General features: G+C 47.2%; 1 protein-coding gene across 8 annotated transcripts in view; it reads left to right on the forward strand.

Annotated features, from left to right (window-relative positions):
* Nucleotides 1-24,423, forward strand: part of LOC119175608 (uncharacterized) — a 497,980-nt gene that overhangs the window by 391,471 nt on the left and 82,086 nt on the right. For all 8 annotated transcript variants that reach the window (XM_075881644.1, XM_075881647.1, XM_075881652.1 and 5 more), the window contains one exon: nucleotides 5,507-5,656. In XM_075881644.1, coding sequence (XP_075737759.1) covers nucleotides 5,507-5,656 — 150 coding nt within the window. The remainder of the gene's footprint in view (nucleotides 1-5,506; nucleotides 5,657-24,423) is intronic.

Here is a 24,423-nt window from a genome sequence, read left to right on the forward strand (position 1 = left end):
AGAAGGTGTACTGAAAGTGGAGAAAAAGTAGTCTCTTGCCATCTTTATTTCGATTTTTAAGTGGCGTGAAAGCTCATTGAGCGCAGCGGATTTCTTTTTATGTTTGCGGAGTTGTTGTACTTTTCTTTTTAGGTGGATTATGTTTCTCATAATCCACAGCGTTTGACGCTTAGTTTTCTTTAGCTTAGTAGGTATAAAGGTTGATTCACAATGCGTGATTCCAGATTTTAGTTTGTTTCATAGATCCACGACACCCGATGACATATTAAAGAAATCGTCTTGTGATGCTTCAAGAAAATCTACAACACTTTCGTCATTCGCTCTGTAGTAATCTAACTGATATGCACGTCGTTGCATGCGATACGCGGCCGCCCATGCTATGAAATGTCAGCAGAATGAGCTTGTGATCATAGATTCCCTCTTCAATACTTATTTGTGGTGTTAATGAGCCAGACACAAATGCAAGATCAAGCACTGAACATGCAGACCCGTGGATGCGAGTCGGTTCTATCACTAGCTGTGTCAACGAGTAACTAAACCTAATGTCAAAAAGTATATCTGAACCTTTAACAGCAGTATTTTCGATGGCAAAAGTGTCCCAGTTTATTCCCGGTATATTGAAATCACCAGTAAGTATTAGTTTCGTTCGCTCACCTGCACAGTCGTGAAGTTCTGTAGCTTTACAAGGTATTCATCAGGAGCACCCTGAAATCGGTATGCACCACCAATCAACACAGGGACGTTATAAGGATTGAACACCACACACTTTCATGACCAGCAATGCCACTTTCTTTTTGAAAAGACGTGCTCCGTTTAATGGCGATGGCCACACCCCCACCACGGCCATCCCGATCTGTACGAAGCAGTGCGTATGCTGGTGGCACTATCTCTGAATCGTGAATATCAGGGTTTAGCCACGTTTCCATACTTTTGTATTCTGTCACGCTTGAGAAGTGCTTGCCTTCTTGTGACCATCGGTACGAGCACGTTTCACAGCTACCATTTTATTTTTCATCTCATTCCATGTGAAGCATTCTCAGTTGATTTCAAGTTTATCGTAAACTAGTGTCACCTTATCTCCGTTACTGCGATTCAGTGTAGACGCAGCTTCCTCAGAGTTTCACGAACAAACTTAGAATAGTCTTTCGATACAGATATGGCTGTAGTTTTTAGTTTATAACAGTTTCGTAATACCAGCATTTTTTCTGTAAAATCATAGAAGCGCAATATAACCGGTCGGTCGCGGTTAGGCTTCTGAAGACCGAGCCTGTGCACATGCTCAACAGATTTCACTTCGATGCCCAACATTTCAGAAAATATCTCTCGCGTCACAAGTTGCTGTGACGCGAGAGATTTCTGTTTCTTTAAGACCATAAATAATGATATTGTTTCGGCGGCTTCTATTTTCTAGTTCTTCTATTTTGTTGTGCATTTCAGTGAACTCACTGCGCATAGCCGATACGGTTGCTTCACGTTTTTCTATCTTCTCCTGACATTGCTTTAGTGACGTAAGGGTACTTTCAATCTGAGATAGCCTTAGCTGAACATCTTTAAGACCCGTCTCAAGAGCTGTATGAGATGTCTTAAGTTCATTGATGGCCTTTAGTATTTTATCTATTTTGTCAGGACCTGGGTTCTGTTCTATGTCACCACTCAGTTGCAATAACAAAAATATCATGCAAACACACTGCAGGTAGCAAAACATGTACTGTGGGCTTGGCAGCACAACTAGTCCAACGTAACTAGTTTCAGTACATTTAACAAAGGACCGTTTATCACTAACCTGTATAACAAAGAGCACGTAGTTTAGCATGATGCTCCGAACGGTGCCACCAAGCCCAGTGAAGCGCGCGCGGGACATGTTCGGCCTTTTATGCAGTCCCCCTGATGTGCCAGATGTCGCTGGTGCGCCAAAAGGATCCTCCGGACGTGACGTGCGAAGCGTCGCATCATGATGGGGTTCTTTCTGCCATGCTGGTAGCATTAGCAGCATCGTCCCAAGTTGCACGTGTTGGATACTTGATGACATCGGCGTTGTGGCGGAATGACCACAGCAATCCAGCAGGGAGGCACGTTCAGTCCCGTGAAAGCCAAGGCATACCGGTATAACGAAGAGCACATAGTTTACCATGATGCTCCGAACGGTGCCACCAAGCCCAGTTTCAGGTGATAGATGTTATATGAGGTAATGGTAGTGTAAATGTGAAGAAATAAGAGTAAATTAAAATATAACTTGTTGTGGGCAGGTATCGAACCTGCCAAGGCAGTTTCGAAAGGTAGATGGGAGGGTAGCCACTGTGGTAATTCAATTGGTAGTGCATCGGAGACGTTGCTCGAAGGTTACAGGTTCAGCCCCTGTGTACACCAAGTTATTTTTTCTTCGTTCACCTTTCTTTCGTCACATTTACATTACAATTATTTCATATAACATCCCCTATACTTTCCTTGGCAGGATTGTCTGCTAGGTTTCATTTATACTGTCTAACAAAGAAAACGAGTCCTTAAATGTACATTTCTTTCCTTCATTCATAGTGAGGGTCTCATTCTGACAGACTTGATGCCTAAAGGTAGTATTCGAAGGATTATTGGTTAGCTGCCAGCTTGCAATAAGATCTGGGAAATGATTTTAACTCCAACCAAAATGTATGTGAAAATGCATAATAAGATCACGTGCTGCAGGATGCCAACAGGCAAAAGAAGTGTTGCACACTCGCCATCAAGGCTACAGAGGGAGCTTACTGACGCTCCCAGGTTTGATTCACATATATACCCAATACGTAATGTGTATGGGCGGATAGCTGCCATGATGGCTCAGTTGGTAGAGCATCATATGCATTATTTGAAGTATTTGAAGTTATTTGAAGTAGTCTTTTCATTCACTTTTCCTTCTTCACATTTACATTACTGTTACCTCATATAACATCCCTTATACTTTCCTTGGCATTGATGTCTTTTAGATCTCATTAATACTGTTTCTAAAAAAGGGTGTGAAGTCAGATTAGGAGGCACAAGAAAAAGTGAAGAAAAGTGAAGTGAAAAAGTAAATAGAAGGTCACACACATCAAAACCCACAGTCATGTTTTAAAATCATAAAATGGGTCAAAGAATGTAGCTAACCATTTTGATGTGAAAGTGGTTTTTTCAGCTCACAGTGATGGGAAACCTGTACCAATTCAGAATTACTGCACCATACTACTCTGAAAGGGTTTCTTTTGTCTAATTTGCTGTGCCACAAGGTGGTTTTAAAACCAAAAAGAATGTTGACAGCATGCATCGTTAGCAGATATTACGTGGTGGTCGCCATCTTGTACACTTGCACTGCTTCATTTGTGTACAGTTGCCCCGCTGCAACAGCTCGGAATCTGCCGATTAATTATTCCGTATTCTGAGCGATTACGGCAGTGTCTTTTCTTGTAACCATTGACGAAAAATGAAGATGATGTGGTGACCACTGAAAAGCGCGCCAATACAACATTGCTCATGAAAAGCCTACATGTGTGGCGTGGCGGCGTTTTAATCCTACTGTATGCTTTTAATAGCCGACAACCACCTGAGTGCGCAAGGAAGCCAATGGCTGCCACCTCAGTCATTGTATGGGACCGTGTTCAACATGCACCACTATGCAGAAACAAATGCAATTCTCTGTTGAGGAGTTGAGCGTTGTCGATCGCGGGCACCGAGACATCAAGCATAGCCTTGTCATTACCATACTGCAAACTTTCATGAGGTGATAACCCAAATGGGCCTCCGTCTGCTGCAAAGACCATAGAGTTAATTAGGAAACTCTATGGCCAGGATCGCTAGAGCCTCGCTTGCAGAAAGCTCACATTATCTCGTTAATACAATAGCCTTCTCTTCGCATCTGTTCGCAGTCTAAAGTGAGTCATTTCATTGGCAAACACGTGTATTTGGGCATCAAATTTTCGTTTGACATTCGGAAATTTAAAAGGCTATGAGCACCTCACATTGCATGCTTCGATTCTAGAACACGCGAGGCTGCATATGCTCACCACGTTTTGTGCAATTGTGGCCTTTGAAAGAGGGTTTTTGGTTATAGTGCTATACTGCTTATAGTGCGGACACAATTTATGTTATGAACGCTCTAAATTGAATTAAGTGCATATTATACACTCTTAGTTGGCCACTGCAGCAGCCCTGCAGACACAGCCTGGAAGCCATATTCCCAACGGCTGGCAGCGTCTGTATAGCTGTAGTGGACACTTATCTAAAACTGTGTACACCGCACCAGAACGACGCAGTGAAATGCACACAAGTGCATGCAGTAACCGCGGCGGTAGTAGCAGTGCCGCTAAAAAAAGCTTTAGTGACGTCACCTGAATTTTTATGTGTCAAATGGCACGCCCGAAACGTCCTGTTCACGCCACTAGGATATTAGATTTAGTTCATTATAGGTGCATCATTATAGTACTGTAATCGCAACCGTGCCAATCTTTAAAAAATGTCATGGTTCTTGTGGTTAGTGTTCTCGCAACCCGGCTTCTCCTCTAGAGTCAGTATATCATTAGCTCCAGAAATCCATGGAGGCATGATGGTGACAGGTGACTAACACGCCAGTACGATTCAACCATAGAGTTTTCTAAAATAAACTTAAGGGGACTGAGGCGCTGCGATTGTTCAGTGACCATGGGATTGATGGGTAGTGCACGAATATGCCTAGTCTTCATTATATTTGTGAGCTTCGAACACGCCTGTGGTTATGTTCATTGCTGTGTTTTGGTTTTGTTTCGAATGTAAAAATGGACCGTTCGGAAATTCCGGACCTGATTTGAATCAGTGAGCCTAAAAGCTTAAGGTGGTGAAGTGCAACTGCTGAACATTTGCTGATTTTTGTTTTGTGAGAAAGCAGCTTCAAGCCACGTGAAGTTAAATGAAGCCAAATGTATGAAGATTCGGCAAATTCGTGTACTACTCATCATTCCCATGCTTGCCGAAGCGCTGTACGTTGTATCTCCTGCAGACACTAGTACCAGAGTTCCCTCTAGTGTATTTATAGAGAACTTAGTGGATTCAACCACAGGCTAACTGTGTGGTAGCATATGGCCTGATGTGGTTTCAGGCTTACTGCACGGTTTGGAATAGGCGACAATGAAAATGCATTGCAGACAAAATTTGCCCACAGGCACACAAGTCACAGAGGGCACTTGCCTATGTGTTCTGCACTGTTGTTTCAGAATGCTACTTCAAGAAATATAATTTTTTTCTTTAATTTGGTGGCCTGAACGGCAAAAGATGCAAATTTGTAATATGTGGTTGGCATGTAGCTGGTACCAAACATATTCTTGATACCCTGCACAAGCTCCAAAGTTTCTGATAAGTTTATTGCAGGCATTGAAAGCTATATAAATTGTCCACACAAGCTAATTCGTTTTTTGGACCGATTTCGCAGTGCTTAGTGAATTGGGCATTTACTATAGTTGGGGCATATTCCTTTCAATGATACGTAAAAAAGGCCTGTTTCAAAGAGCCTTGTACAACAAAAATGCAGGTGACACATGCGGAGCAGAACCCGGGTTCTTTGAAGCCAGCCTTGATGGTTGCCAAATCGCCTTCTACGGAAGAAGAAGACCTTTTTGCTGTAAACAGCCTGCACCATCCGGCGGCAGCAGACGCCAAGAACAGATTGGACCAAGCACAGGTGAGCAAGCCTAATTATTTCGGAAAGGTTTAGTTCCACTGGATTTTGCTTCTTGTAGAAATTGAAAAATGCTGTGTCTAGATTGCCTCTCTGTGTTTCCCTATATGCACCATCTTGTAGGTTTACCTCAAAATATGTCATCCCTTGAAAAATTCCCCTTCTTTTATTTCTTCACAGTGAAGGTCTTGTTCTGGTAGACTCGATGCCTGAAGATAGCATGCAAGGGATTATTGGTCAGCCGCCAGCTCGTAATAAGATTGTGTGCTACTTGACACCAACAGGCAATACAGTAAAAGCTTTCTCCACACTCCCGTCATGGCTAGTAGCGACGCTGACTTCCCACATATAAGTGCACATAAAGAGAGAATGACCCCCGTTTTTGCCGAGTTTGTAGAGCATCAGACGTGTTATTCCGAGGTTCAATCCCTGCTGGCGGCAACCTATCTTTTCCTCCACTTTCTTCTCATTTACTTCACAATTACTACAAATTACTTTCTTTAGCTGTTCTAAATAATTTTGTGAGTTTATCAAAGAAAAATGAACTTCTAAAAAAAAATAATAATTTGCCCCGCCGCAATAGTCTAGTGGCTAAGGTGCTTGGCTGCTGACCCGCAGGTCGCGGGATCAAATCCCGGCTGCAGCGACTGCATTTCTGATGGAGGCAGAAATGTCGTAGGCCCGTGTGCTCAGATTTGGGTGCACGTTAAAGAATTCCAGGTGGTCGAAATTTTCGGAGCTCTCCACTACAGCGTCTCTCAATCATATGGTGGTTTTGGGACGTTAAATCCCACATATCAATCAACTTGTAAAAAATTTACTTCTTGCATTTATATAAATATATACCCACGGTATGATGATGAAGGAAGCAAACATTGTGAACAGAGATTTCATGCGGAAGCCTTGTTTACAATGAGGCCTAACAAATAGTAATATTTCCTATAGTATAGGTTTCAGCATGCAACACATGCAAGGTTTCCATCAGTTTCTGTCTCGTAGATTGTATCTCAAATGATACGAGTTACAGCCGTGACATCCAGTTTCTTTCTTTCCCAATGATGTCATATTTACTCTCATAATAGACACTCCATTTTTCTATAAAATTCAGCTCCAAGTTTGGGGTGTGCCATGTTAAGTAAAATTTCAAAAAAATTTATTTCCAACTTTAGCATAAACCACTGATATCGCATATGTTCTTGAAGTCACGGATATCCACACTACAGCCGAAACAACCTGTTTATATGCTACACTAGCACAAAACCTGTTGAGCATGCAGTCCCGTGTGTCCGAGAATCCACGCATGCGACGTGGTGTGCATTCTAATTTCAAAAAATTAACATTGAAAGACCCGTGTTGCACTCAAAATGAATGCGATAAGTAAAAAGTACGAAAAGAAAGCTCTATCTCGGAAATTCGCAGATTACATTTCAGGCCACCTAGATTATGTTCATTATCACGACCGAAATTTTGTGCACTGAACAGTGCCACCATCTGAGTGTTACAAGCGCCATCCTAGCTCCCCCTTTAATTAGAGCCCTCGAAAAGAATCGATTCCGTACAAAACTGTAATTTTGATTGCCTGCGACATAACCGCCACCGAAAAGCACCAACCGTAATTATGTTTAACCTACGGTTCAGCGTGTCGCGAGAAGTTTGTAAAGACAACATGAAGAGTCAGCGTCAGAAAGATTGCACTCAAGCATTTACTCAAGAGTAGCGCACGTAATACGATATTTAGGTTGTCGGCCAGGAAACCAGTGGCACAAAAGTCCACCAAGCTTGTGCAAGTCTGGTGTGTATTGACAGCAAATTGTTAAGGTGAACGCTCGCGTTAGAAAGCCAAAAAGCTTTTGAAATTGCGGACGAGATAACAAACGTGACAACGATGATGCTTTTTTACGACATAAAACTTAATGCGCACTTGACGAGGACGCGATCACAAGTTTCATGCGGAACACGCGCAGTGGGCTAGTGGCCGGAGGCACGCCAGTGCAAAATTACTTTGACACCCAGGCAACCGCCGTTCCGCTCACTCGGTGAGCCTGCGGATCTTTTTCTTTTCTTTTTGGTCGCTTCTGTTAATAAAAGTATGGACATCTCCCCGAAGGGAATGCTGATGGAATGCGAAGAGCAGCGGTCTGCACGGAGTTCACCCGGTTGAAACAGGCGTCAACGCGGGCGCTGAAAGAACGGTTTGAAGCGAAACTCGGCGTAGCGTTTACTTCAGTAAACGTTTGTTTGAAACTTGGAGACAGTAGGTGGGACGAATCGAAAACGCTTGCGCTCGGCTTTCTTGGCTCACACCTCGTCGGTGTTACCTGCGTGCCGTCTGTATTTTCAAACGTGATCGGTGTTCTTAACTCGCACCTCATCGGTGTCGCTAGTATTCCACTGCTGACGCTGGCATTTCGCTTCCTTGGCTCGCGTCTCGTCGATGTTGGCATCGTCATTCGCGAGCGCGATCGGTTTCACTAACTTTCACATTACTAGTGACAGCCTGAAAAGGTACGTGCGCACTAGTGGGAAGCATGCCGCGACGGTGTCCTGCCCACCAGTTTGATCGCGTGGCAAGCAGCAGCGCACTGTCTAAATTGTCAGCGCTGCGAAATTCCCGAGGCGCTTGCAGCATGCGCACCTCCCGAATTGCGGCTTCTTCTTGACGACAGATGGAGAGAGGTGGCATAAGTTAGATAATGCCCACGTGAGGAGTGGGCTCGAGCGTTGCAAGTGGTGGGTAAAGCAAGAGAGAGCTGACACGCAGCAGGTGAAGGAGAGAGACATCACCGTGCACTGGTAGGAGGGCATGAGCTACTTTGCACCACTCCAACTTCTGCGGCGAGGGAAGCGGTGCGGATGGAGGGACAGTGTTAAGCAGGCTAGTCAAAAAGCTGCTTCACATCTAATAAGAGGATGTGGAATTCCAACTGTGCAAATACAATATAGAACTACTGATCATATCCAAGTTTGGGTGGGCCTACTGTAAAACCTTGTTATAACAAAATTTAAGGGGAAGTTGTAGTTACTGCGTTATAAACATTAGGTTTGTTATAGCCAATATTCATTTCTATTGACAATTAACTAGCAAGAAAGAATGTAGACACCAACGAAAATCACAACAGACCGCGGCGCAGAAAAAAGCTGCCGTCCGAAGGCAAAAAAATAGCAAAATAACTAAGAACAATGCATTTTATTTCCGCCAAATTCGGCACACCAGCTAGCACAGTCCATAATGAACTTTTGCCGACTCTTCCTAATGCGGACAGCTGCTTTTTCAGCTGCAGCAGCTTTTTTGAGTCTATTCTTGCCATCATCGTAAGCACCAAAGAAGCAGCACAGCAGGTCTGTCGCATCCAGTGCTTGCATGGCTGTTGGTACGTCAAGTTCGCCAACATAAGGCTTTGGGGTGATACGTCAAGTTCGCCAACATAAGGTTTTGGGGTGGCGACTCATTCGTCACTGTCGTCGTACACGGCCATCATCGCGGGCACAATTTCTGCATCTGACAATTCTTTGGTTGTCGCCGCATCAGCATCGGCACCAACGTACATGCAGAAAGTGTTGCAGTGAGGCACAATGCTGCCGTCAAGGAGAGCACCCCACGACGTCTGGGCCTGGTTGCCCCTGATACCAAGCAACATCGCTGAAATCTTCGACTAGTTTTTTTTCTTGACCCCAGACTCGACGGCTTTCAACATTGCCGACTTCTTTTTGATTGTTATACTTTTTCGCTTATGTTTGCCGCTGCTGTTGTCCTAATAGCCAGAAACTGATAGAGGTAGTGTTGCTCTTCCACAGCGAACGACAAAGACAAACTGCACGATCTCCGCCACCCCAGCGGCGTGTGAGGCCCCGACGTGGAGCTGAAGGGGAGAAGGAGGTCAGATGCGCGGGCAGGTGAACGAGTTCTACAGAAGCGGGGAGGCTAGCTGACACGCACGCTTGCGGAGTTGCTGTGCGAGCAAGTTCCTTAGTTTCTGAGAAAAGAGAAGGCAGGGAGACTCGCTCCCACACACGTGTTAGGAGGCCGCAGGCGGCTCCCGGGGAGCGCAAGGCGCGAGTTTTGAACTACCGCAGCCGTGATGAGACGTAAACCGTCACGTGCTCCAAGATATTGAATTGACATATACCAAAATGCTCATTGCAGACAAAGAATGGTTTCTTATATTCTTTGTGAGGAAATTTTCACTTTGTTAAAATGAGGTTTTAAATTAATGGACCTCTATGGGAATTTCAAGGGGAACTACAATTGTTTTGTTATAACGAGGTTTTACTGTGTAATTTTTCATTAGTATCAAGCCTTCTTGCATATATTCAGGCTTGTGTGTATTATAATTTGCCTTGTATGCTGATAGTCGGAACACTGTTTTTGAAGCGTGCAATTATTATTAATATTGCTATTGTTATATTACCATTGCTGTTATATTACCACTGTTATATTGCCAGTGACAAAAGCTGGGTAGTCTCCTTGCCATCGCTATCAAGCAATGGCAGTGCCCATGCTTGCTGAACAGCAGTGGTTTTTGGTGGTGTCAACGCGTGTTTTAGACTTCCTCAACGTAATTTCAGATTCTGAAAATGCATCAATATGTCAAAGATTGGGTTTACTGTATAGCAATAAATATCTGAGCCTGGAATCGCATCGTGTAATTTCGGTGAAGCGGGACGGCAGAAGAAAAAGTGTTCATTGTGGCGACAATATTTATGCATTGACTTCTATGGGCTGCTGACGGGGAACCGTGAATTTTTCGTTGTAGCGGGAATTTTGTTGAAGCGGTGTTCGTAGTAGAGGGGTTCGACTGTATTGCTCTCAACAAAGGCTGATATGTGCTTGAATATATTATGTTCAAGCAGCTTCACTAAATTACATAAAATTGATATAGGCCTGTATGACGAAGGTAATGAGTGGTCTGCTGATTTTGGTATGGAGACAATTTTAGAAAACCTTCAGTCATACGGAAGTTGTGCACAAACAAGCGATTTATGATATAGCAAAGTTAAATACTTGGCTCACCATTCAGCATATCGCACAAGGAAAGCATTTGGTATTTCATCAGTACCAGGAGATTTTTTGGTATCTAAATTAAGAAGCAACGTCCGGACCCCCTCCTCACTAATGAGCAAATCGTCAATAGGCGGTATTTCTTCGACAAGTGAAACTTTTGGAACACTGGCATTATCTTGAGTGAAGACAGAACAAAAATATGTGTTAAGTATTTGAGCTACTTCAAGTTTGTCATCGAGTATTGCATCACCGACTGATAGACGAGGCACCGATTTTTTTTTTTCGGTGACTAGTATCGCCAGAACTTATCAGGGGATGAAAGAAGAAAGTTGGTTAGTCTGGCGTTTTGGAAATGCTCCTTTGCTTTTTTGATGCTATTTCCTAGCGTAACGTGCAGCTCGGTAATCTTTTCTGTGTTAGCACTTGTTGGATGACGGATATGCCTAGCTCTCTCCTTTTTAAGTTTCCGCCTCATACGAACAAGGCTCTTCGTCCATCAAGGGTTACCGCTGCGCACAAGCTTTCATTTTTTGGGTACAAACTGCATAATGTATCGAAAAACTAATGATCACTTATACTAGACCGCATAAAAAATAAGAAAATAAACTATTTTCGATGCGGCATATTGTTGGCCATTGCATCTTCGACATTTAAAATTTTCTCTGTGCCACAAAATTGCTTCAAAATTGCTTGCTTGTTACATGACATCACGAAGCCAGAGAGCATCTCCTTCTAATTGTAATTCAAGTAGGCTAGCTGCCAATCACATAAGCAGCGGCTACTTATAGAAGCGGATGAGATAGAACATGAGTATAATAAAATATTTCCACTTGTAGCATGACAGTGTTTAATAATTTGTGTGCATATACGTTTCTGTGAGTTCATGCTTGCAGAGAGAAAGAGGAATAGAGAGAAATAAGCAGTGCTGTACGTGCGTGCTTCTTTGTTGTCTGAGATGTATTTTGAGCTGTAAAAGACAATTCAAGTAGAGTGACAACCAATTAGCCAGACTCTTAACTAAGCCTCCATAGTGCTAAAAAGCATGGTCTTCCACCTTCTCCCTGGTCCAGTGGGGTCAAGTTGTAGGGCAAGCTTAAAAGCTCAGCTTCCTGTAGAGGTCGCCACCTTTTAGTGCTTTGATTAGGCTGCCATCAGAGCGTGGAGCCCCCTGTACCTTTTGTGTATGTCTAAATATGTCAGTCTCAATAAAGGTGGTTTCTTCCTAGTTTTGTGCAGGGCGCCAGCTTGTGTGCGTCGGTTTTTGCGTGCCCGTGCCCCTTTGCGGCACCAATCACGAGACATGGTGTCAGAAGTGTGGTAGCGAACGAACAATGCCCCCAGCCCTAGGCCTCGCCATGACTAAATGACAACACGATGCCCCTCAACGAAAGAAGCGAGCCGCCCCAACTGCCGTAACTGTACGTCGTCTATCTCCAGCCACCGGCTCCGTTCGACTTCGCGAATTCGGCAACATGGCTCCACCGCTATGAAGACTAAGCAGTGGTTTCAGGGTTCACAAAAGAGTCGAAAGATGTGCTGGTACACTCGCTACTGTACTGCATGGGCCTGGACGCTCGCCCACTCCTCGAGATTTTTTCGCTCAACGCCCTGTCGCTTGCCTCATACCAAGTTGTTGCCGCTCACTTCACTGAGAATTTCGTGCGCCTGACCAACGAGCTCTACGAGCCGTCACGGTTTCACCGACGGGTTCAGCTTCCGGACGAAAGCGTGGATACATACTATGCAAAGCTGTGTAGGATGGTGAAGCACTGTAACTATCACTCAGCTGCTGTCGAGGAAAGGCTCGTACGTGACCGGCTCGTCGTCGGCCTCCGTGAATTCCACCTCTCAAACCAGCTGTGCTAAAATGGGAAGCTGACGCTCAAAAAGGCATGGACTGAGGCCCGTCAATCCGAGAACGTCGATAAAGAAAAGTATTCCCAGAACCGCACAGAGAACTTGCGTGAGCTCATCCCCGACGCCGCAAAAGCGGACAAGCCCACCTCCTGTCGTTTTGGAGCTAAGCCTACTACACAGCAGCTGCAAGCAGAGCACGCCCACGAGCCGTCCACAGATGAATTCTGCGGGCGCATGCCTCACCGAACAACGGGATCTCTACCCCATTGCTCGAGGTTGTCTTCCGTGAGCTTGGCAAATTGGAAACCGCCGGTGTCATTCTCAGGGTCGACAAGCCTACACCATGGCGCTCCAGACTCGTCGTCGTACGGAAAGACGATGGTTCTTACCGGCTGTGCGTTGACTTGACAAAATTGAACAAAATCGTCCTCTGTCAACTTTATATTCTACCAACTGTGGAGCAAGTCCTTGGCCTCCTTGGTGACGCAACAGTTTTTTCAAAGCTTGATGCGACTGCAAGCTTCCACTAGGTTAAGCTCTCCTCTGATTCCGAAGAGCTCACGATGTTCATTTCCCCATATGGCCGCTACTGCTTCTGATGGCTCCCATTTGGCATTATCTCTGTGCCCAAATACTTGCAAAAACAGATGTCAAGAACTTCGGAAGGCCAAGGTGGAGTCGCCAATATGATCGATAACATCCTGGTTTTTCGACGCACCCGCCAAGCATGATGCAAGACTGAGCAACGTGCTGTCCCGCCTTGCAAAAACAAGCATCACACTGAACCAGGACAAATGTCGTTTTGGGGTATCTGAGGTCTCTTTCCTCAGAGTTGTCATCTCAGCAGAGGGCAAAAGCCCAGATCCAAGCAAGATCGAAGCTGTCAAAACTATGGAAGCTCCAACTGATGTTGATGGTGTTAGAAGACTGCTGGGAATGGTGAATCATCTCGCCAGATTTTTACCACAGCTCGGACGTCGTAGCACCCATCAGAGCCTTATTGACCAAGTTCGCAAGTTGGGTTCGGCAGCATGTGCAAAATGCTGCATTCGAGAAAATTGGAAAACTCTTGACATCACACAGGTACATGGCAAAGTACCATCCGTCATACGCCAGTACAGTGTCTGCAGACGCCAGCTCATTCGAACTTGGTGCAGTCTTGCTACAGGTGCGACCCTCGGGAGAGCGCTGCCCAGTCGCATTCGGTTCGAGGTCACTGACTGAGACTGAACAGCATTACAGCCAGACCGAAAAAGTGGCTTTGGCAACAACATGGGCTATTCAAAGGTTTGACAAGTTCATCCGTGGCATCAACTTCGACATCGAGAGTATAGTGTATATTTAGAAAACTCTATGTTCGCCACTACAGTGCAACCCACTTATAACGATCTCAGATATAACGATCTATTGGTTATAACAATCATATATCTATTTCGGTGCACTTACGATTATTCTATGCTACCCTTTTAAACTGAGTCCAGATACAGCGAACATTTTTCAGCGCCTTCTACTTCTACAACGAACATTTCCGACAAGGTCGTGGTAAAACTATAGCGCATATTGCCACCTACTTCTAGTAGTGGGTCGTATGCCAAGGTGAAGGCTCACACCACAGAGAAGAAAGAAGTGCGCGTGGGCCCCCCCTGCTCTGGCAAACAAGCCCAACCGACGCGCTTGGTTAGAGCCCTGTTGCTCAGACGTCAATAAACCTTGTCAACACCCCCTGGAGCGACGTGACAATTGGTGGAGGTGCTGGGTAGGCCCCTCACGGATGTTTCAGACCCCTCCTGGAAGCGGAACCACAAGCCGAGTGCGAGTCAACACTCCCGTTCATCGGACAAGCCGCCGGATCAGGGGATTGCCACCTGAAGCTGACCCTACAGTTCACCCCAGTATGATGAACACGTCCATTCAAACCACTTTAACAGGTACGGAAAACCCCCCGGTGACTCGGTACACCCTCAAAAGTCCACAGGTTTCGACACCGTTTCATGGCACCGAGCTGGAAGACGTCGAGGACTGGTTGGTCGACTTCGAACGCGTGGCTGCTTTGAACGACTGGAACGACGCGGCCAAACTACGGCGTGTGTATTTCTATTTGGAGGATGGAGCACGTACCTGGTACATGAATCACGAGGAACAGATGACATCGTGGCCCGAATTCCGCCGCCGGCTGTTGGATACTTACAGAAGTGCTGATCGCCACGAACGAGCGGAGCGAGCGATCCAGGCCCGCATCCAGATGCCCAATGAAACTGTCATGACCTGTGTGGAAGATATGACGCGCCTGTTCCGACGGGCTGATCTGAGTATGACAGAAGAAAAGAAGTTGCGTCACCTGATGTGGGGAGTTAAGGAGCAGCTTTTCGCTGGCCTTGTACAGAGCCCTCCAAACACGGTTGCTAAGTTTTTGTCCGAAGCCGTCACAATGGAAAAGATGCTTCAGCATCGATCCATCCTGTATGAGCGGCAAGTGAACACGTCCACTGCTCAAGTTCTCATGACTTTTGGGAGCAACACCGAGTGTCTGCGCGACCTTATCCGCTTTGTAGTACGCGAGGAGCTGCAAAAAGCTGCCACACCACCATCTTTGGTGAGTTTCAATGCAAGCATCGTCAAGGACGAGCTGCATCATGCCCTTCGTGACCCTGTGAGTCTGGATAACGCCACACCCGCCCCGGCTGACTACCACCGTGCGACCTATGCGGAAGCCTTGAAGCGCCCAGCTTCCTCTTCCCCGCTGTTTGTTCAAGCACCTCCTACGGTTTCACTTCAGTCGGCGCAGCCTCTACGGTACTACGAGAACACACTCACGCCCACACCCCTCGTTTACGCCAGCCCTGTGCATCTTGCGGAACAACCAGCACACTACGTTGACGACAGACGTGCTTCGCCTCGGAAATCTGATGTTTGGCGCACTCCTGATCGCCGACTTTTGTGCTTCCACTGCGGTGAAGCGGACCATTTGTACCGCCATTGTCCATACCGCCGCCTCGGGCTGCGCGGCTTTTCAGTATATTCAGCGCCTCCTTGGTATGGCCAGCGACCCCGGGACATTGAGGACTACCTGGCTCAACAGCGCATGCCACCGCCTTCTGGACGGCAGCCGCGCTCACCGTCGCCGAGGCGCTTTTCATCTTCGCCACAGCGCCATGCTGGCGCACGGTCCCCCAGTCCCCGCCGGGAAAACTAACGCAAGTGACCCTTGGAGGCGAGGTCGCTGGCAGTCGACGTGCTGAAGACCTCCGATCGACGCTAACAGTAAAGGGTGTAGATTCGACTGAGCGATATGTGCGGCTTTCTCTGGATATACCGGTGCTGATAGACGGCTATGCAGTAGGTGCTTTAGTTAATACCGGGGCTGACTATTCGATACTAAGCGGTAAAATTACCAGACTACTAAAAAAGGTAATCACGCCCTGGCATGGCTCCGTGATTCGAACGGCTGGTGGCCACACCGTCTCTCCGCTTGGAACCTGCACGAGTAGAGTTCGGGTCTGCGGTTATACTTTCGTAGGAAGTTTCCTTGTGCTCCGTGAATTTTCACACGACGTTATTCTTGGTGTTGACTTCCTGCAGGAGTATGAGGCTGTCATTGAAATTCAAGAGAATCGCATCACCTTCTCAGCCGACCGAGCAATCGACAAGCAGGACGACCAACAATGTGCCGACGTTCTTCGTGTTTCTGCTGAAAGTATAACGCTTCCTCCAAGAGCCAGTGTTATTGTCGACGTCACATGCTGTGGATTGCGAAATGGTGAAGCAATTGCAGAAAGTAATTTTGAACACCTGCTGACTCGAGGTGTTTGTGTGGCTAGGAGTATCATACAGCTACGTGATGGCCGATCTCAACTGCTCGTTACAAATTTCAGCAACGAACACCGACACCTTTTTCGTTGCACTTCGTTAGCGTTTGCAGATGAATTAGGAACCGTTCCCATCTGCTTCTCGTCCGACGCAGTGGAGGCCGCCGATACGTCTCTAAACAATATCAATATTAACTCTAATCTCACACCAGAAAACCAGACAGCACTGCGAAAACTCTTGCTTGAATTCAAGTCATGCTTCACTGCTTCCTCTAAGGTGCGCCAGACTTCAATCACTAGGTACAGAATCGTCACTTACGACGACGCCCGCCCAGTACACTAACAGCCTTACCGTGTGTCAGCGAAGGAACGAGAAGCCATTCGTACGCAAGTTCGAGAAATGCTTCACGACGGCATCATCGAGCCTTCCAACAGTGCGTGGTCCTCTCCGATCGTTCTAGTCAAGAAGAAAGACGGAATGCTACGTTTTTGCGTCGATTACCGGAAGCTGAACAGCGTGGATTACCGAAAGCTGAACAGCGTGACTAAAAAGGACGTGTACCCGCTGTCACGCATCGACGACTCGTTAGACAGATTACGCCGCGCCCACTATTTTTCCTCTTTGGATTTAAAAAGCGGGTACTGGCAGATTGAGGTTGACGAGCGAGACCGCGAGAAAACTGCCTTTGTTACCCCTGATGGCCTGTATGAATTTCGAGTCCTTCCTTTTGGTTTGTGCTCAGCGCCCACAGCCTTCCAACGAATGATGGACACTGCTTACTGGTCTGAAGTGGCAAACTTGTCTCGTATACCTTGACGATGTTGTCGTTTCTTCTGAAACCTTCCAGCAACATCTTGACCGCCTTAGGAGTGTGCTACAGACTATTCAATCAGCAGATCTTACACTCAAACCGCAGAAGTGTCACTTTGGTTATGAAGAGCTCAAATTCCTTGGCCATGTAGTCAATGCGAAAGGAGTCCGACCCGACCCCGACAAACTTGCTGCTGTAGCCGCGTTTCCGCATCCTACAGACAAAAAGACTGTTCGGTGCTTTCTGGGCTTGTGTGCCTACTATCAACGATTTATTGGAGGGTTTTTGAAGATAGTGGAGCCCTTCACTCGCCTTACACGCGACGACACACCGTTTGTATGGGCTACCGAAGAACAGGCTGCTTTTGCCGAGCTACGACAGCGGATGCAGTCAGCCTCTGTTCTTGCGCATTTTGACGATGATGCTGACACAGAGGTGCACACATCGGCCTCGGGGCAGTGCTCGTCCAGCATCAACACGGCAAAAAACGAGTCATAGCCTATGCCAGCCGCTCACTGTCCCGTACCGAGGTGAATTACACGACCACAGAGAAAGAGTGTCTCGCAGTAGTGTGGGCGATCACCAAGTTTCGCCCGTACCTCTATGGTCGTCCATTTAAAGTGGTGACGGACCACCATGCCCTCTGCTGGTTGGTAAACATTCGTGATCCCTCTGGACGACTGGCCCGATGGAGCTTGAGTCTACAGGAATTTGATGTTACCATCGTATATAAGTCTGGACGGAAGCATGAAGACGCTGATACGCTGTCGCGTGCACCCATACCTTCAGTCAATCAAGACGAAGAGGACGATGATGGTTTCCTGGGCGCCCTTAGCTCATCTGACTTGAGCAGACGCCAGCGAGAAGATGAAGAGATTCGACCGCTCGTCGACTATCTGGAGGGTCATAGCGCCGTTATACCTCGCCATCTATCTCGCGTCGTGACGTCTTTCTGCCTCCGAGATAATGTCCTGTACAAAAAAAAAACGCCCGTTCTACGAGCCGCGCTTACCTCCTCGTCGTTCCGAAGGACATGCGGGACGAAGTCCTCTCCGCATGTCATGATGAGCCCACATCTAGTCATCTAGGTTACTCGCGAACGCTCGCCAGAGTAAGTGAGGCGTACTACTAGCCCAGACTTTCGGCAAGCGTGAAGCAGTACGTCAAAAGCTGTCGTGAATGCCAGCGTCGAAAGTCGCCACTAAGCAAGCCGGCTGGATTACTTCAGCCAATTGATCCATCCCACAAGCCATTTGACCAAGTCGGCATGGACATTCTCGGCCCATTTCCTTTATCCTCCGACGGCAACAAATGGGTCATTGTTGCAACTGACTATTTGACCCGCTATGCTGAGACACAGGCGATACCACGAGCCACGGCTTCTGAGGTAGCACAGTTCTTCATGTGCCACATTGTTCTGCGCCGCGGTGCTCCATCTACAGTGATAACCGACAGAGGAACAGCGTTCACTGCACAGCTTATTGATGAAGTTTTTCGACTGAGTAACACTAGGCATCGAACGACGACTGCTTACCATCCGCAGAGCAACGGCTTAACCGAGCGACTAAATAAGACAGTCACAGACATGATCTTCATGTACATCGACATCCAACACAAAACATGGGATCGCATTTTGCCTTATGTGACGTTTGCTTATAACGCCGCCGTTCAAGAAACAACCCGATTTACACCGTTTTGCCTTCTCTACGGCCGCGAAGTTCAGACGATGCTAGATGCGATGCTTCCTTGTGAAGGCGCCGATCAATTAACAACTGACGCAGAAGAATTTGCAGAGCGTGCCGTGGAAACTCGCCAGCTCGCCCGGCTACACATTGGTCAGCAGCAACAGGTCGATGCACGACGTTACAATATGCGTCGCAATTACGTATTTTACAGTCCGGGAGACCAAGTTTGGGTTTGGACCCCTGTTTGACACCGTGGCTTCTCCGAAAAGTTGCTGAGCAGATACTTCGGTCCGTATAAATTACGATGCCGCGTGAGCGACGTAAACTACGAAGTGGTTCCGGACGCTACGTCGTCACGATGGGTACAACGAAAACAACCGACCTCTGACATAGTTCACGTGGTGCGCATGAAGCCTTATTTTGTGCGTTCCTAAAAGACCACTTTTCCTGTGTTTTTTTTATTTGTGCTCTGACAACATCATTGGTGAACTTATCTCGTCTAACATTTGATTATTGGTGCCCTTTTTTATTGTTTAAGCTACCTTGTTTTGGTTTTTTTTCAATAACTTTACAGCATCAGGACAATGCTCTTTCTTTTTTTTTTTTTTTTTGTTGAGGAGGAATAATGCCACCTACCTACTTTTAGTAGTGGGTCGTATGCCAAGGTGAAGGCTCACACCACAAAGAAGAAAGAAGTGCGCGTGGGCCCCCCCTGCTTTGGCAAACAAGCCCAACCGACGCGCTTGGTTAGAGCTCTGTTGCTCAGACGTCAATAAACCTTGTCGACACCCCCTGGAGCGAAGTGAGCTGTGCTCGTGTGTGCACTGCTGCAGTTTGCTTGGGACGGAAGATATCACAGCACGCGGCGAGCACCGCACGCAGATTTCGGACGTTGCAAGTGAGATGGTTAACAACTTTCCAGACGTTTCTTCACAGGCAGATCAGAAGAGAGGGGGATAAAAACTAAAAGAAAAAATGGGAGTCAGCATAAAAAATTGCAGTCACCTTTCGCACGGCGAAATTTTCTGACGCTGTTCTCAACATCTACGACCACCGACGATAAATCAACAATTTCTTCAAACGCAAGAAGCTATAAATGCGAGAAGCGATAGTTTTTGTTGCGGGAAAGTTCTCTGTGAGGCTCAACTCTTCTACACCACTATGACACACCACCACATTGTCGGCTTTCTTCTATGGGGCGTTCCACAAACGTCTGTTTCTTGCCGTGTGCTTGGCACGTCTTCTTCTTTAAACGGGCGCCACCAGTCATGCCGGCAAAAAGATGGAAAGTCATTGCGTCGATCGCGTAGCACGAGCGGAAAGCAGACAGCATACGTGCGAGTGGGGAGCCAGCGGGGGACAAACAACAGCCAGGAAAAAGGAAGTCGCAGCCTCGTTGAGCGCACCAGCCAATGGGAAGCGAGAGACGGGGGGCTTGCCTGGTGCGCACGCGCTCCCGCCAATGAGTGACCGGGAAGGAGGCTTCAGAAAAGGGGCGAGGGCAGCCGTTCCTTTCACGTGACACCATTTAAAGGGGCGCAAAATGTGCACAAAGAAATCACCTTCAAAACGAGCTCAAGATGGCGGTGATCAGAAAACTGCTTCGCCAGCGGTAAGTGCGAAGTTAGAAAAAGTTTGACTTTTCACGGGGCGTTTTTGATTCCCGTAGCGACTTTACAACAAATTTTAACCCATTTATTGATCGAATTGAGCGTTCACAATTTACAACACGTGCATATAGGAATAAAAATTAAAAAAAATTGACTTCTTGGTCATTTTTTCCCATTATAAGGCCCGCATCTTTCTTTAAGGGTTTTCTACCTTTCGGTAACGGCAAAGACTGGTCAAATAGTGATAAAGACTTCCGCGCAGTCGCGGCGATGCCTTAACGAATAAGCATAAAAAATAGCAACAGTGAGGTGGCCGGTGGCGATGAATGTGCCATTTTGACTCACTGCTGGCGAGCTTATCACAGTCATCTGCAGATAACTGCTCGGCGGAGTGACAGTGGTACAAGCAGGTCATATGCCATTCGCAAGTTCGCGGCGGCCGCCGCATCGTGCGAAGCCACTTGCGCACGTTGCTCGCAACAACTGAACAGGCTGCCCGTCGCACCCTAGTACGATCCCAAGTGAAACGTGCGAAGAACACACAAACACGCGCATGCATTGGACTTCAAGCGAACTGGCATGCGACGGTGAGAGTAGCTAGGGTAAGCGACATACTGCACGCAATTAGCCAGGCATGACTGGTTCGGCGCCAGTGGATGGCGATTCAGTGGAACGGCATGAGTTCATTGCGAACTGGAGTCGTTTAACACGCAAAAAGGGTTAACTTGTCAGCACTTTTTAATAAAAAATGCTAAAAAAAACGTTTTGGCCACTATAGTGCCGTTTTTATGGGCGACTCCATATACAACGAACTACTGGTATAACGACTATATATCGCGGCACTTTCGAGTTTATTATAAACGGGTTCGACTGTATGTGGCAGCAGTGACACTGTGTCTGTCTCAATTCTGATGTAATGCTGTTGGCAACGCAGTTTCGGTTCTGTTTTCACGTGGGGACAATTTTCTGACTTTATCAGTAAAAAGATGTACTTTGGATTCATTTTTTTTTTTTAATTTAGAATAAAGATGCACTCACACCTTCTTCAATCGATACACGGGTCTTAGAATAATCAAAATTGGCCAAAATATAGATTTCTTGCAGAACCTATTTTCGGAGTGTTTGTACCTTTCAGCACCTACTCTCAAATTACGCTAAATTCAGTCGCAAATGCGATTAAATATGCCTTCAAAGCACACCAGCAACAGGAAAATGCCCCCAAAAGAACTAAATTTGTTCGAACTTCGTGCACGCACCATGACCATTGTAGCGGGTCGTAAGTTTACAAAGGTTGACGAATAGACCCCCCCACAATACACTGCGCCAGGCGCCCTTACAAGGCTCTCAGAATCTGCGCGCTCATTGGTTCGTGCATGATTTCACCAGCAAACATGGCTGCACCCACAACGATGCTCTGGTGATGTTGCAGGGATGGTGTGTTGGGCGCGGGCCCAGCTGATACAGACGGTGCAGCGAAGGCGAGAACAAAGTTGATGCTCGGTCGTGTACTGTCGAACCGCCTACGATTAATAAGAAGACGGTGCTATCAAGTAGTTGGTGCTACCAAGGTGCTACAGAAATGCTGTGCGCACGCCTGTGTCGATGCTGTCGAAAGACTCGTTGCTCCATTTGTAACGATCGCCGAAAGCATTGAAATCAGCACAGATATGGAGTGGAAAATGGAAGATTATGATGGAACGAGTTCATGTGCAGGCTATATAATAATAATTGTTAGTCAGTAAGCCTTTGTTGCAGCTCAAAAAGCTAGTATTGGAGCACTTGAGTGCCTAAATCGTGCACGTCACTCGATCCGCCACGCACTCGCTCTGTCATATCTTAGGCTACTCGTACTGAATGCCAGACCTACTGATTATGATAGCGATGTGAAATGAGAAGCACAAATATCTGTAGCAGCGCCTTGATAGACTTGCAAACAAATATCGTTGTAGTGTCATTCTATAAACACTCGAAGCAATTCAGTTCACATGAGGAGCAAGAGGCACGGTGTTATTAGAAGAGAAGGACGCTGGTGACAGCGTATTTTCTCTAGGTCAAATGCACTACGAAATCTTCTTGCATGCCCTGCGTATAAAAAACCCGCCTCTAGCCAGCATTTGTTTACTTCACCGCAATGCATGTCTGTAAGGCGGTGAAGCATTGACAGCGTGCGTACTATCATATTACAAGACGCGCGCAAGCAAGGAGTGTGCGAGTAGTAAATTTCGGTGGCAAATTCAATGTTGCCACTAGTACAAGTTCTACAAGTATTATTTACACAGATGCTGGCATGCTTGTATGTGCCGCTGTTCAGAAGAAGACAAAGATGCGCGTGCAGAGAAAAACAATAGTCATACAGCCGTTGTTCGAATCAGTTTGACGTCCTTGTGTGCCATTATCTGCAGCTTACAGATACGTTGTAACGTGACACTGGTGGAGGTGCTGGGTAATAGTCTATGCACTGTTCCCGCGAGGAAGATCTCGGTCCCAACATCGATGCCTTAGTAGAAACAGCCATCCTTCGACGCAGTCGGCGGCAACTAGGCCTACCACCCCAATTCAGTCCTCTTCCGGAACGCTCTAGAACCATGGCATATGCGACAACTGCAGCCAGACTGAACCGACCGCGACTCCGTCAGCACCATGGCTACCAGCCTCTCGAACGCCAAAGCCCTTCCATGGGAGCCCTACGAAGACGTTAAAGACTGGCTGGACCAATACGATCGAGTCGCCGTCGCCAACGAGTGGGACGAGCACCGGAAACTGCGGTATGTCTATTTTTACCTGGAGGATTCGGCGCGTATTTGGTTCGAGAATCACGAGGCCGCCCTGACAACCTGGCCGGTGTTTTGCACTCAGCTGCGGAACACGTATAGTTGCGCCGACCGGAAAGAACAAGCCGAACGTCTGCTCAATTCTCGCAATCAAAGACCCAATTAAAGCATGGCCATGTTCGTTGAGGAAATGTCTCGTCTGTTCCGTCGAGCGGATTCTGCAATGACGGAAGACAAAAAGGTACGCATTCTGATGCGTGGTGTCAAGGAGCAGCTGTTTGCAGGACTTGTGCGAAACCCACCAGCTACCGTGGCAGAATTCCTCCGTGAAGCTACGACCATGGAGCGAATGCTAAGACAGCGGTCTTAGCAGTATGAACGGTCCGACAACCTTGCATGTCTGTCAGCACCCTTGGTAACACCCGATGTCACGAGCGTGAGAGACCTTGCTGAGCTAGTCCGTAGCATTGTACGCGACGAGCTGCAAAAGCTTCACGCAGTACCTTCACAGCCTCAAGTGGCTGCTCTGACAGACGTTGTGTGGCAGCTAGTACGACCATTAGCGCCACCTTCAACGAAAGCTCCTCTGCTAACGTATGCGGAAGCTGTACGTACTCCTGCACCGGCAGCCAGCTTTTTTTCCCGACCGACTAGCCTGCAAACACCAAAGCACTTCTCGGGCGAGCCACGCTATGAAAACCAACGACCGACTTGCCTGCAGATGCCGCAGTACTTCTCGGGCCCACCACACTATCAGAATCCGCGACCTAATTTACGGAAATCTAGCGTGTGGCGCGCTTCCGACATTCGGCCACCATGCTACCACTGTGGTGAGCCAGGTCACTTGTACCAGGATTGCTCGTACAGACAGATAGGCCTACCTGTATTTCCACCAGACGCTCGTCGGCCTAGGGACGGTGAACGACCCCGCGCCATCGCAGAATACTTGGCAAGTCTACCGTCTCCGAATCTTCAGCGACGCCAATCACGCTATCCGTCTCCTCGACGCTCTACGTCCGCGAATCAATACTCCACTTTCGCCGATGTTGTTGCGGGACGATCTGCTAGGTCCCCAAGTCCACGCCGGGGAAACTAGAATCGGCGGCCTCCGGGGGTGGGACCGCTGTTAAGCTATCATCAAAATAGCCTCCTCCGACCCATCCACCGACCTTCGACGATTCCTTTCAGCCGACACCTCACATCGCTGACGAACCCGTTTCTGCTGAC

The sequence above is a fragment of the Rhipicephalus microplus genome, chromosome X (genome assembly GCF_043290135.1).
Source record: "Rhipicephalus microplus isolate Deutch F79 chromosome X, USDA_Rmic, whole genome shotgun sequence".
In the NCBI taxonomy this organism is placed as follows: domain Eukaryota; kingdom Metazoa; phylum Arthropoda; class Arachnida; order Ixodida; family Ixodidae; genus Rhipicephalus; species Rhipicephalus microplus.